We start from the raw sequence: 13,558 nt of genomic DNA on the forward strand, positions 1-13,558 counted from the left end.
TTGCGACAATAGACAAGATCATGCGGATTGAGGAGAACTTTGCAACAGGTGAAAAGGTCTCCTCGTAATCAATGCCTTCTTGTTGTGTAAAACCTTTAGCAACTAATCATGCTTTATACTTGTCCACTGTACCATCTGCCTTTCTTTTGATCTTAAGTACCCATTTATTACCTATCGCTTTGCGATTGGAAGGCAGATCAACAAGTTCCCAGACTTTATTCTTCTCCATGGAGGCGATCTCTTCGTCCATAGCATTTACCCAATCGGCCGAGTTAGAAGATAATAATGCATCCTGATTTGAATCAGTTCATCATCATCAATCGCAACGCAAGAGAATGTTTGCCCATCAATATCGAAGTATCTTCGGGAATCAATCCTCTTTCGCTTCGACGTAACTCGGGAGCCTGCTGAGATGTCCCCCACTATCCTGGTGAACTATAGGAGCATCTTCATCTTGAGGAGCGAACTCCCACTCTCCCGAGATACATCGGGCATTTCAAAAATTCTATTGGAACCTTTTGCTTCATTCGGCTTGGGTATCTATCTTCAACGAAGGTCACGTCTCGGGACTCTATCTCAATCCATCGTCCATGGTCCTCATAAACTAGAACGTATCCCTTTGAATGCATAGGGTACCTAATGAACACGCATTCAATGGTTTTACTATCAAGTTTACCTCTATGATGAGTAGGTAGCAAAACATATGCCAATGATCCCCAAGGGCGTAGGTGGGCTAAAGAAGGAGTCCTCCCAGACCACATCTCATATGGAGTCTTAGGAATGGTTCTGGATGGGACTCTATTAAGGACGTAGACGGCTGTTAACAGTGCGTCTCCCCAAAATGTGGTAGAGAGATTAGCTTGTGCCATCATCGATCTAACCATGTCCAATAGTGTCATATTCCTTCTTTCTGCAACACCATTTTGTTGTGGAGTGTAAGCCATTGTGTACTGCTGAACAATTCCAACGTTTTCACAATATGATTTAAACGTTTCAGATGTATACTCGCCACCTCTATCAGATCGAAGGGTTTTAATCTTTTTCTCAAGCTGATTTTCCACCTCAACTTTATATTTAAGAAAACAATCAAAAGCCTCAGATTTGTGTGAGATGAGATACACATATCCATAGCGCGAGTAATCGTCAATGAAAGTGACAAAGTATTGACATCCATTTCTGGCATGTACATTAAATGGTCCACAGATATCTGAATGGATTATCTCAAGTGTGCCCGTAGACCTAGCCGCTTTGGGAAATGGTTTCTTCGATGTCTTCCCGGACACACAATGTTCACAAAATGGCAAATCAACTTTGGATAAGGAATCTAACAGACCAGAACGTACTAGTCTTGTCATACGATCCTTTCCAATGTGACCTAACCTCGCGTGCCATTTTTGAGATTCAGATACTACATTTTTATTCGACATAGTAGATAAAGCAATATAGGCATTATCACAATCTACGTCTAGAATAAATAAATCTGAAATTAAATATCCCCATGCAAAGATGAGGTTATTTTGTCTCAAAGAAACTCTAGTCCCAGAAAATCGAATATCGAAACCATCAAATAATAACCTAGAAACAGAAATTAAATTCCGACGCATCCCCGGTGCAAAAAGAGTATCACGAAGGATTATTGTTTGCCCTATGCGCGTACGGAGATGGAGAACGCCAATCCCTAGTACGTCTTCAACAGCGTTATTACCCATGTACAGCTTGTAACTTCCTTTGGCTACAGGCTGGAATTCCTCGAGTCCTCGACGACTCTGTGTCACGTGCTTTGTTGCGCCTGAATCCAAAATCCACTCGTTAGATATAGTATCAACGGAAAGGATTTCAGAACAAACGCCTACATACAAAGTATCTTGTGACTGAGAAATTACCGTCTTTTTGTGGGCACACTGCCGAGCATAATGGCCGGAATTTCCACAGACAAAGCAGATTATTTTTGTCTTTTTCTGCTTCTTCTTTCCATTCCCCTTCTTGAGATTTGGAGCAGGTGTTGTGGTCTTCTGTTCTTGATTATTCTTCTTCGCCTTCTTGCGAGCTTTGGACCGTTTATTGTTAGCTTTTCGCTTATGGGTCTCTGTTACAAAGGCCTTGGCCGAACCTGGCTGAATAGCATTCATTTCAACCTCACGTACCAAGTGGCCACAAAAGTCTCTGAACGTAGTGATAGAATCAGTATGGTTCAGAATTCTTTTGATTTGGGCCCAAGATTCAAGCAAGGAACGGTGCATAGTTATAATCTTCTGATTTTCAGTCAATTTGCACCCAACATTCCTAAGGGCACCTATCATTTGCTCCATCTTACGAATATGATCTTTGATGGGACAACGGACAGGCATCCTGCACTCCTGGAATTCCAATTCCATTGCCCTAACTCTCGCATCTGACTTCTGCGCATAGGCATCTGTCAGTGCTTCCCAGATTCCCTTAGCGGTTTCATGCACTTCATACGTAGGTATGAGTTCTTTGTGCATAGTGCTAAGAAGGACATTACGGGCTGAACGATTTTGTTTTCGCCACTTATTATAGCGAGTCATCGCAACCCTATGTTCTTGTAAATTCCCGTTTTCAGCCAGGATGGGTTCCTCTTGAACTACATCGAGTGTGTGAGATATGTCGTCCTCGTCCAAAAGGCATCTCACCCCGCAGGACCAGTCTTCGTAGTTGTTGCCGTCGAAATGTTGTCCTTTTAGTTGTTCAGCGATTAACGCTTTGGTGGCCATCTCTACATTGCATGAGTATCACTACTTAGCTATGATCTAAGGTATTGACACTAATCATCAGCATTTCTACGTGTTATATAAAATTTCGAAGTATAAAAGCAGTTAACACATCTTAATGAGATCTGAAAGTCCACATACCCGAATGGGCGGTGTAGAACAATCAAGTTCTCTAATTAAGATGAGATTTAATGCTTTTATAAAAATAAATTTATATAACGAGCAACCTTCCATTACATGGTTGCATGCATCATTTGGTGTAGGAGAATAAACTCCCACTCAGGTTATGCACAACCTTTATTTAAATATAGGGAGTACCTAAGTACTAAGTTTTTCTATATCCAATGAAAACAAAATAAATAAATATGGGGCTTAGATCTAAACACATCAAGCCAAATATTTTCTCATATATAAACATCATCATCAGAAAGAAAAATGAAGTGCTAAGATATCAAAAGAGTACTTTCTTCACCTGTGATCATGATCCTTAGTGATGGATTTGATCTTCACCGTTAATGATCAATGTTGATGATGGATCCTTTCATCAACATTGATCATCATGGTTGATGATCATTTCGTTCACTAATGAGCAATAGATCAACAGTGTATGGTACCAACACGTGTATGGTACAAACACATGTACACATGTACTGCATGTATAACACATGTATGTATAACACATGTATGTATGGCTAATACATGTATGTATAGCTAACACAAGTATGTATAACACATGTATGTATGGCTAACACAAGTATGTATAACACATGTATGTATGGCTAATACATGTATGTATAGCTAACACAAGTATGTATAACACATGTATGTATTTATGGCTAACATGTACAACAGCTAATGCATGTACAGAAGCTTACACATGTATGGTAGCATGTACAGAATCTAATTAACGTATACAGGTACAGCATGTATGGTAGCATGTACAGGATCATGTATGGAAGCATGTATGGTAACATGTACAACAGCTAATGCACGTACAGAAGCTTACACATGTATTGTAGCATGTACAGAATCTAATTAACGTATACAGGTACAACATGTATGGTAGCATGTACGTGTGAACTTGATAATCAACATGAATGGTAGCCAACACGTGTACAGCAGCTAATGTACAGTGGCTAAATAACACGTGTACAGCAGCTAATGTACAGTGGCTAAATAACACGTGTACAACATGTACAACACGTGTACAGGAGATATGCAGGTAGCCAACACGTGTACAACATTATATGATCAGAATATTGTAGTTCAACACGTTATGCACTCCGTAATTATTGTAGTTCAACACGTTAAATAAGTAACATGTATGGGATCTTTTGTTTGTAGTGGTCCACCTGATTTGTGGATCTGCCTCATTTTTAACCCCATATCATTACACGATACATAGAAAATAATGAACGGAGCAGATTCCCAAGAAAGCATCATAAGTGGACCCCACCTATCCAACCCAAATTAAAAATCCTTTCACGGACAAACAGGAATGGGTGCAGAGTTAATGGGTTTTTATCCCATCTCTATGCTCCATATGTGGGCTGTCCAATCCATAGACCCATTTAAAATTCGAGCCCGTGGGCTAAAATTATTTTACAAAACTAATGGAGGGTGTGGATTTATCGACAATTCATCACGGTGGACCCCACTTAGATTTTTAAAATCCAACCAGAATCTGCTGCATCCTGTAACAGCGCACGCCTATTTCGTCTTCAAGCGAACTTCTACTGAAATTCTCCACCGAAATTCATGGGCTGAATAGCTGGGGTGTTGTACATTAGCCAATCACGTGTACAATACAGCAACTTTATGGATTCTGACTAGTGGGTCCCACCATTAGTTAATGCCTAAGAATTCTAAGTCTGTGACTTATATCCATAACACACATCCTTAGAATTTATTTATATGACAAGTGATCTGTAGCACATTGTACTCATAATTCTAAGTATGATTTGATACTAAAATCATAGACATGAATCTTGTCCAAAAAAAATTGAACCGTCCATTTCCCTCATATGATTTTAGGGGTTGGGCCATTATTCCATTCCTAAAGGAAAAGATGGGCCACTTACCTTTTTAGATGATAATAATCGGAGATCCGCCGTTAAATATGCTCTGATACCACTGTTGGGAAGCGCGGAAGGTGAGCCCTCAAGATCTGACGGTCTACACGATGTTTGGAACCTTTACAAAGCAGAAGAACGGTGCTCCAACGGCCCGCCTATCTACTACTGGAGCAGATGGAACTATTCACACCTCTGATCCTACGGTATAAAGTGGTCCCGGATTACGATCTATGAATCAGATCGTCCCAAGGACAAGCTAAGATGGACAGACTCTCGTGCACAATGTTTCTCTCTCCGTATACTCTCAGTATTTTGTATATCTTATATTTATGCGAGAGAGAGCGCGTGCCTTTTATAAGAAAGGAAGGGAGATTGGATGAGACCATATCATCCGGTCTTATCCCTATCTCCTATCATAAATCAAATTCAATTTTGAATTTGAAATATAACCGAAAAGGAGAAAGGCCGGAAGATGCCTAAACATGTGGGACCCACCCACTAGTGATTGCTCACCAGTGGGCCCCACTGGCCCCGCCCATATAGGTTATCAACCGGTCCAACCCGACCAAAAATCCAAAATAAAATAACTATGAGCCAAGGCAGGTTGGGTCGGGTTAGTCGAACCTGACCCATTTAAACCCGAGTAGCGTCATGGCAGTATGGGTTGGGTTAGTTGAACCCGACCATTAACAATTAAATGGATTGGATCAGGCTTGATGAATTTTAAGTGGGATGGGTTGGTCAGAGGTTAATGGGCTGGTCATGGTTTGGGTTCGGACAATAACTATTGGCTCGTTTAATAAATGAGCTAGGCTTGGGATGACTATGTCACAGCCCACACCCAGCCCATCCACACTGACTCGAATCATATAAATATTTTGAATCGCTCAAACATGGGCCCTACTTGCATATCTATAAGCCCGATCAATGAATAATGCCATTTCACCATAAAAAGTTAACCCAATTTCGGCTACTGGGTTATCCCACAAATTGATTATACAATTCGTGTGGGAATATGTTTAGTATCCTTAGATCCTCATTTGTATAAGTGGAACCACATTCCAACTATTGAGCCCTTGGATCTAACACGCTGGCCTTGGCTGAACCATGCCACAAAAAGATCCAGATTAGAAGATCCTAGCCATCCAACCTTTATGACCTTTTTTCAGTTGAATGCAGTCCGTGCGTTTCTTTCCTCAAAAACTGTTTTAAGGTTTGTCCCATATGTAGATTGTTCGGACATTTACTCACTGCAAGGCTCATCTGGTCAACAGTGTGGATCGCCAAACAATGGGTCCCAGTTATACTAAAGAACTTTAGAAAACACATCCCCATATCTCTAGGTTCATGTGGTTTCTCTAAACAAATTCACACCTATTTTTAGCAAAGCAATTAAAAATATATATATATACATGCCTGGCAGCTCCCCCGGCATGTAATGATACAAACTTCTCTGTAACATGTAACCAAATTTCACATGAATCTAATGCTAGACAGGAATAACCAACAAAATAGAAACATAAAACGAGAAGGAAACAAATGCATAACAAGACGAGACCTACTGCCAATCCATTGCACAAGACAGGACCATATTGAAAGACCACCAATGGCAGATTCCATCTCTCGGGAACGAGGGGACCTCCCATCTTCTTGTGGACTCCCTGATGCCACTGCGCTCAGTGATTAAACGAGGTAACAGATCTTACCGAGGCGATGCAGAGAAACCCGTATCAGGAACTACTCCAACGTGGACAGAAGGGCCCCCTGGGAGCTTTGTCAGCTCCGTGCTGCCTTGTAGGAGGGCAGCCCGTTGAGGATTGAAGAGCAGGAGCTGCTGCATGTCCTTGGGAAGAACATTGAACACCGTTTGCAGATCTCCTTTCAGCTTTTGGCATGCTACTGCTGAATCAGCATTACCTTTTCCAGACTGCTGCGCCTGAAAAATGAGTAAGTTAGGCCCCGGAATGATGAGTTGTATGGTCGTGTACTGAAATTATATAGTAATTGAAGATAGACGAGACATTCAAACCAAATTAGTCAAATCACCCAAACTGAATGATGAAAGGATAGGAAAATTATAAGCAATGAGGGAGGGAGGGTGCGGCTAGGTGCAGGCATTCCATCTCTATTTACGGTGCTCTGGCCCAATTGAGTTTAAGATATGCGTCAGTAGGTTTTGGCCTCCCATTCTAACATGAGCCTCCACAACTGGTGGATGGAGTGAATGTCACAAACACATTCCCCACATGGTCCTTCATTAGACAGAATTCCCAAGGATGCCAGCTACTCATGAAAACAGATGATGGAAATACCTCTGGTTGAAGGGTCATACTCATCAAGTATTCTTTTTGTTTTAAATATCTCAGGACCAATTGTCAGGGGTAAAAATGTCCACCAACTTATTGCGTTTATATCGTAGAGATGCATGTGAAAATGAGTTCGTGATATCGACATTTTATTGTTATAACAGGTTAAGATACAGACGACAGATATTCATACCCTGCTGTGCTGCCCAAGAACAGTTAATATATCGAAGTCTATCAAGGACTGGAATAAACAGATCCTTGAATTTGATATGAACATACCATTAAACTTATTAATGAAATTGTGGAGAGCTTCTCTATGCGAGAGAACCTCTGCCTGTGCCAGACGCCTACCCGGCCAATCTATGTAGAGCTAGGTGGCATGGCACGGGATCTACTTATATAGCTGGGTCGCTAAAATCAAGGTAGCATGTCTAAGACAAGGGCGAGGAACAGATTGCACTCGATGACCCTTCATGAATAAGCTTGCAGAGGCATTTCTATCTTCTTCTTTTTTCTTAGTGATTTAGAATATAGTCAGTAGTCAGATGTAGTAGAATTTCTAGGGATTTCCATCTCGTTCTACTGGCTGGGATTTGAAAACAGAAGCACCATGAAATTTCAATTTTCGAACACCACTAGTGTGCAGGGACCATCTAGCCACCGGTCTTTTCAGAACTGGGGTGTTTGACACAAACAAAACAACCAATCTCTAAATAAATAGGTAGCAGAAATAACTCTGAAAGCCAGGATTGTGACAACCCAAACGATGACACTTCCTTTAACCATCTCTTGCAACTTTGGGTCAGGGATGGACTCTTCCTAGAAAATTCATTTGTTTCTTACCATACTGATTTCAAAAACATATGAGATGGAGAAGCAGATGCCTTAACACCTTATGCTTCTTTTTTTCTTTATTTGTTTCTCTTTTTCTTTCTTTTATAATTAAGCTGAGCTAGAACCTTAGACCTCAGTGTTGAAATGCAGGCTCTCTACAACCGAGTTACATGGTTGATCACCTTTCCTTTTCATAAACAGTCCATTTCCCCACTAAGAAAATCATCTACGAGTTTTTTTTGTTGACAGACCATGCACTCACAAAAAGATTGAAAAAGGCATACCCGAGACAGCTTTTGACCGAACTAGTGACTTCATCTACCGAGGACCTTCCGTTTCTATAACATCGCTTGTCCGCTCCTTCCAGATAGCCCAAAAGATAGCCATGATTAGGAGCCTCCAAATCGCTTTTCCAGATCTTCCAACTCTGCCGTCATGCCACGCCCAAAGGAAGGCCACCCACCATCTCTAGCATGGCCCACGCCAAGTGCATCGAGGTAAAGAAAAAGTCCCACTCTCCGAACAAAGGGGCAAGTATGAAAAGCTGGTCAATGGATTTTGCATCATTCATGCACATCAAGCAAATATTAGGGAGAATGAGGGCTATCCGCTGAAGATTCAATCGTTAGAACTCTGCTTTCTTCCCAACAGCCAAACGAAGAGTGCCACTCTAGGAGGCACACCATAAAACCAATGATGGAAAGGATGCAATGGGCTGGAGTCTCTCATATAGGGAGACAGACATGCAAATAAAGATTGAACAGAAAATTTCCCAGATGGGTGGCCTTTCTAGATGAGGGAGTCCTCTTCTAAAGAAGGGGTGGCATGCTTCAAACAATCCAAAAGACCAATAAACTACTCTCGATGTCTGTCAAATTTCTGAGGCAGGGGGGACTCTAAACAACGGTTCCACCAGAAATAGAGAAGCCCTTGCAAGAGTAATGGAACGATCCAGAGCGAGAAGGGATAGTCTTGGGAAAGCCTCTTGAAATGCCCTGTCACCAAACCAAATATCTATCCAGAAGAGTATTCGAGATCCATTGCCAAGAGCAAAAGTGATCCTCCTACGAACCAAATGTTCCATCAACACGATGCCTTTCCAAATACCCAAAGTGCGATAAAGGGAAGATCTCTTCAAAAACCATCCACCCTCTATGGTTCCATACTCGTAGCCACGACCTCCCTCAATAGCCTTCCAACTTCGATTCAAATCTCCAATGCCACCTTCCAAGAACAACAATATTCATGGGGCCCAAACGTTTAATCCTCGAACCCCCCTCGACAACCGGCCTACAAACCTCTCCCCATCGGAGGAGATGAAATTTCCCACTCTCATTAGCCCCTTTAAAAAAAAAAATCCCGTCTCATTTTTTCGAGCCTATCAACCTCCGAACATGGACATTTGAATAGAGATGTGAAATAGACAGGCATATTCAAGAAGGCAGCTTTAATGAGTGTTAGCCTCCAACCTCACCCCCCAGGGGAGGGATAACGGCACTTCCAACTAGAGAGCTTCCTCTCAATTCTTTCAATGACCTCGTCCCAAAGATGCTTGGCTGGTTTCCTGATGCAAAGAGGCGGACCAAGGTACGTCGACCAAGGACGTAGGAATTTGGAGGATTATCCCCCTGCCCTTTAAATGATCATCAGTGAAGATTACATTGTTCACCACCATCCATGAAAACACAACTCAAGGAGGAGCAACCATCCAAAACAATGTGTAAAATAGAAATGAAGCTTTCTTTGATGGAGCTTCAAGGTAAGAAGGGTTATGTTCATTGGTAATTTGTATAGAGATCTTCCTCAGATGATCTCTCATACCTCATAAGAGATGGGATTTGAAGCTATCATCAAGTGAGATTGTATGGTTGCAAGCTTTATCCCTAAAAATGGTATTGAACACCTGAAAACAAAAGCACCCACAGGTACCAAGCCTAGTTGAAGTTTCAGTGGGCTGCCAAGCAAATCATGAGAATTATTGTTTCGATGTTCTGCAAAATAGAAGCTGTAAAATGCTGACACCAAATGTTAGGGAGAGGTTATGATGATGAGACAATAGTTTTTTTTTTTTTTTTTTTTTTTTTTATCAGAAAGAAAAGGAATAAGTTAGTGAGTCTCCTCATTACTCCCTCTTCTTGCAAGAGAATTGACAGGATGATGATGACAACAACAACAATGATGATGATGATGATTTGTTATTCATCATGCAATGCATTTTCTTCAAACATCTCTCATGCAATGCATTTTCTTCGAACAAAATATTACATTAGCACATGATTCACAAGATTTTAAAATTAATCGGACTAAAACAGAGTATATGGAATGCTGTTCTAGTAACAGCAGAACGGAAATGAGGAATTAGTTAAGATTGCTAACCATGAAGTACCCCCAAAATGACCATTTTTGCTATCTTGTGTTGATATTTCAGGAAAGCAGAGAGATACAAAAGGATGTTGCTCATAGAATTAGAATTGGGTGGGTGAAGTGGAGATATGCCAATGAAGTTTCATGTGATCACCACATATACCAATGAAACTCGAGGGAAAATTTTATAGGATAGCTATAAGACCAGAAATGATATTGTTGGAGTTCACCTGGTGCTACTCCTGTGGAGCATCATTCTGATTAGAGATTTCTTATCATTATGCTCCTAAGTGTACCATATCTTGTGATATTCTGTAATTATAGTCAATCTTGCATACTAAATTAGGTAGCATTCGCCCTATTTAAAGATGTACACAGTGAATCAACGGAATGAAATAGAAGGCTCCCACCGGGTGTGTTGTAGAAGTCTATCTACCATAGGGCCCACTTCAAACTATCAAAAGTTGGATCCACTGTTGTTTATTGGTTAGGAATATCATTCCAGACTCCTCAAAATTTCCCACAATTTTTTCTCCACAAGAGGTCAGCGTTTTCCCTTTCTTTCTATTTTAGAGAAAAAAAAAAAGAAGAAAAAAGAACTGTTTTGTTCTTCATCTGGTTCATTGATCTTTGTAATAGAATCAGATCCCAACCTGATTCTCTGGGGCTCTTACAGATTTTTAATGGGGAATATGTCTATGAAGGCTGATCGGTGATTGGAACCTGTTTCATAGGGTTTTTTGTTCCAGTCATGCACATGCATGGACTATTGCAGGATTTTTTTTTCCGATGTTTTGGCTGAGATTCAGCTCATAAATACTGTTTGAAGACTCTCTTGCCCCTAGAAAATATATTTCTAATCTCTGAAATCGTTTGTTGAGGTTTTGGACTCAGTTATTTCTTCCATTAGTATCTGTACTGTAAAAAAAAATTTAAAAAAAAAAAAAAAAAGGAACCATTTTCTTTTATTGCTGTGTTGCTTGCTCTAAACCTCTTTGGAGATTGCCTGGTCTAAACTGTTCACATCTTGATAAAGTTACCACAAACGGTTTGCTTTTTTTTTGTTTTTGGATCTCTGATTTGGAATATCCTTGTCAATAGCTGCATCTTCATCTCAAATTACACATGGGACATCCAAAAGGTTCTTGAAATGCATCACTATGGAAATGCTAGCCCTTCAGATACTGACCATCAAATTAACTGAAAATAACTCTCCAATGGTCTTGGGCCATAAAATGTTTATTGGGCGAAGGCAAAAATTAGAATATGTTGATCGGTCCTAAGAAGAACCATTCAAGGATGATCCTAAACTTAAAGACTGGCAACCAGTTGAAGTTTATGAGTGAAGAAATTAGCAGTGCCTTATATTTGCTTTCCACTGCTAAAGAAATCTGGAACACAGTACAGGGAGCTATACCCTGATCAAAATAACTTGGCCTGTATATATCAGCTGCATCAGATATAGCATCTCTTCATCAGGGGGAGAAATTTGTTATCAAGTACTACACGACATGTTGCTGTCTCTAGCAAGAATTGGAGCATTTGGGAGTATCCAATTCTTTCGCTCAAAAGATGTAGAAGCCTCAAAGTAGTAGAAACACAAAAGACATTTGACCTATTAGCAGGATTATATCATGAATTTGAACTGGTGTTTGCTCATATACTTGAGCAACAAACATTGCAGAGTCTCGATATGTGTATGCCCTTCTTCTAAGAGAGAAGCAAAAATGGAGGCTTCATCTCCCAACAAAGATAGATCAGCACATATCTCCGAAAGTCCGGTGCACTTATAAAGACCCAGGAGAGCATAGTGATGATTACAGCAGAGGCAGAGAGGAAATATTCTGCACTCGTTGCAAATGGAGGAATCAATTTATTTGAAACTGCATGGAAAACCTCCTTCAATGCCGAAGAGAAGCGTTCACATTACCTTCATCATATCAAATGAGACACCTATTGCTGATTGCACTGAAGATTGAAATCCCACCAGTGATTTGGTTAGGATCTCATGTACTAAAATATGATTTCATGCTCCATAAGATAATTAGCCTCCAAGGTAGTTTTGCTTCCAACTCACCTACAAAAGTGCCAACAGGTACTGCATCTTCTGCCCTTCATGTTACCTCTGTTTGTAGTCCCTCAGTGATTGACTTAGGTGTCACCCAAGATATATGTCCAGTATGCAATCTTTCTTTTTCCTCTATCATGTTTGCTTTACCTAGAAAAGTGAAGGTAGCGGATCGCACCTTCACCGCCATTATTGGGAAAGGTGCCATTCCCCTATCATAAAATTTCTCCTTGTCCTCTGTCCTTTTTGTTCCAAATCTCTCAACATGTCACATGTGTGCAAAAGAGATCATGTACACAGTGTTTGAAATATCGGTATTGCGTTACGTATCACACCCTTGGGATCCGGATATGTATTGATTATCGCATGGGATATATCGGTTGTATCGCGTAATGTATCGTTGTTGTTGGAAACATGGGGAAACATTGGGAAATTGGTCAAATTTTTCAATGAAACTTTAATGATTGTTAAAAAGGATATCAATACACACTAATAAATCAAAACATTACAAAAAAAAATAAAAATAAGTGCATATAATAGGTTTTCTTTGTATGGGGTCCTAATCCATGCGTTGTCTAACTAAATTGATGCACGTATATTTAAAGTCTATTCATATAATTTATAAAAGTAAGAAGACGTGTGAAAACACAAGGAATATATTCAAAAGCAAAAGAAGAATCACTAGATCAGGTTACATACATGTTTGATTTTATATCTGGACACAAAGATTGCTAACAGCTGGCGAGAAATTGAGAAATTTTAATTTTTTTCAATTTTCTGCAACTCAGCCCATCTCTTCCAAATCCTGAAATCGAAGCTCCCAATCCATGATTTTTCATGTTTGCATGAAAAATCATAAATTTGTAACAATTTGACATTGATTTAATATGATTTAAAGAAGGGGAAAAAGAAAAGATCGAAAATAAAAAATGCTCACCGGATCGAACATGTGTGATATATCTCACTACTTGTGTGTTTCGTATTGCACATGTGGGATACAAGATATATCATGGGATATATCGGCCAATATCGTCGATACCTAAAACATTGCATGTATAGATGACACATGTACCAGCATGGCATGATAGGTCCAAGATCCAATCCATCCTTCAAAACTGCAGCACTATATTGATGCCCTAGCATAAGAATCATCTTGATCACTAGTCATTGGCCATAGTTTGC

The 13,558-nt window shown here is 40.2% G+C and overlaps 1 protein-coding gene across 4 annotated transcripts in view; it reads right to left on the reverse strand.

Moving 5' to 3' along the window:
- Positions 1-6,203: 6,203 nt before the first annotated feature.
- LOC131228243 (uncharacterized) overlaps positions 6,204-13,558 on the reverse strand; it is a 50,578-nt gene continuing 43,223 nt past the window's right edge. Inside the window, exons 3-4 of one of the 4 annotated variants that reach the window (XR_009162765.1) lie at positions 13,314-13,499; positions 6,602-6,740 (exon numbers count right to left, since the gene is read on the reverse strand). Coding sequence is in view for 3 of the 4 variants with exons in the window: in XM_058224135.1 (XP_058080118.1) it covers positions 6,507-6,740 (234 nt within the window). In the remaining variant the exon portion in view is untranslated. Of the gene's footprint in view, positions 6,741-13,313; positions 13,513-13,558 lie in introns of those variants that run through there. The other 3 variants (XM_058224136.1, XM_058224135.1, XM_058224138.1) reach the window with 3 other exon arrangements.

This window comes from Magnolia sinica, chromosome 15 (genome assembly GCF_029962835.1).
Source record: "Magnolia sinica isolate HGM2019 chromosome 15, MsV1, whole genome shotgun sequence".
NCBI classification, from domain to species: domain Eukaryota; kingdom Viridiplantae; phylum Streptophyta; class Magnoliopsida; order Magnoliales; family Magnoliaceae; genus Magnolia; species Magnolia sinica.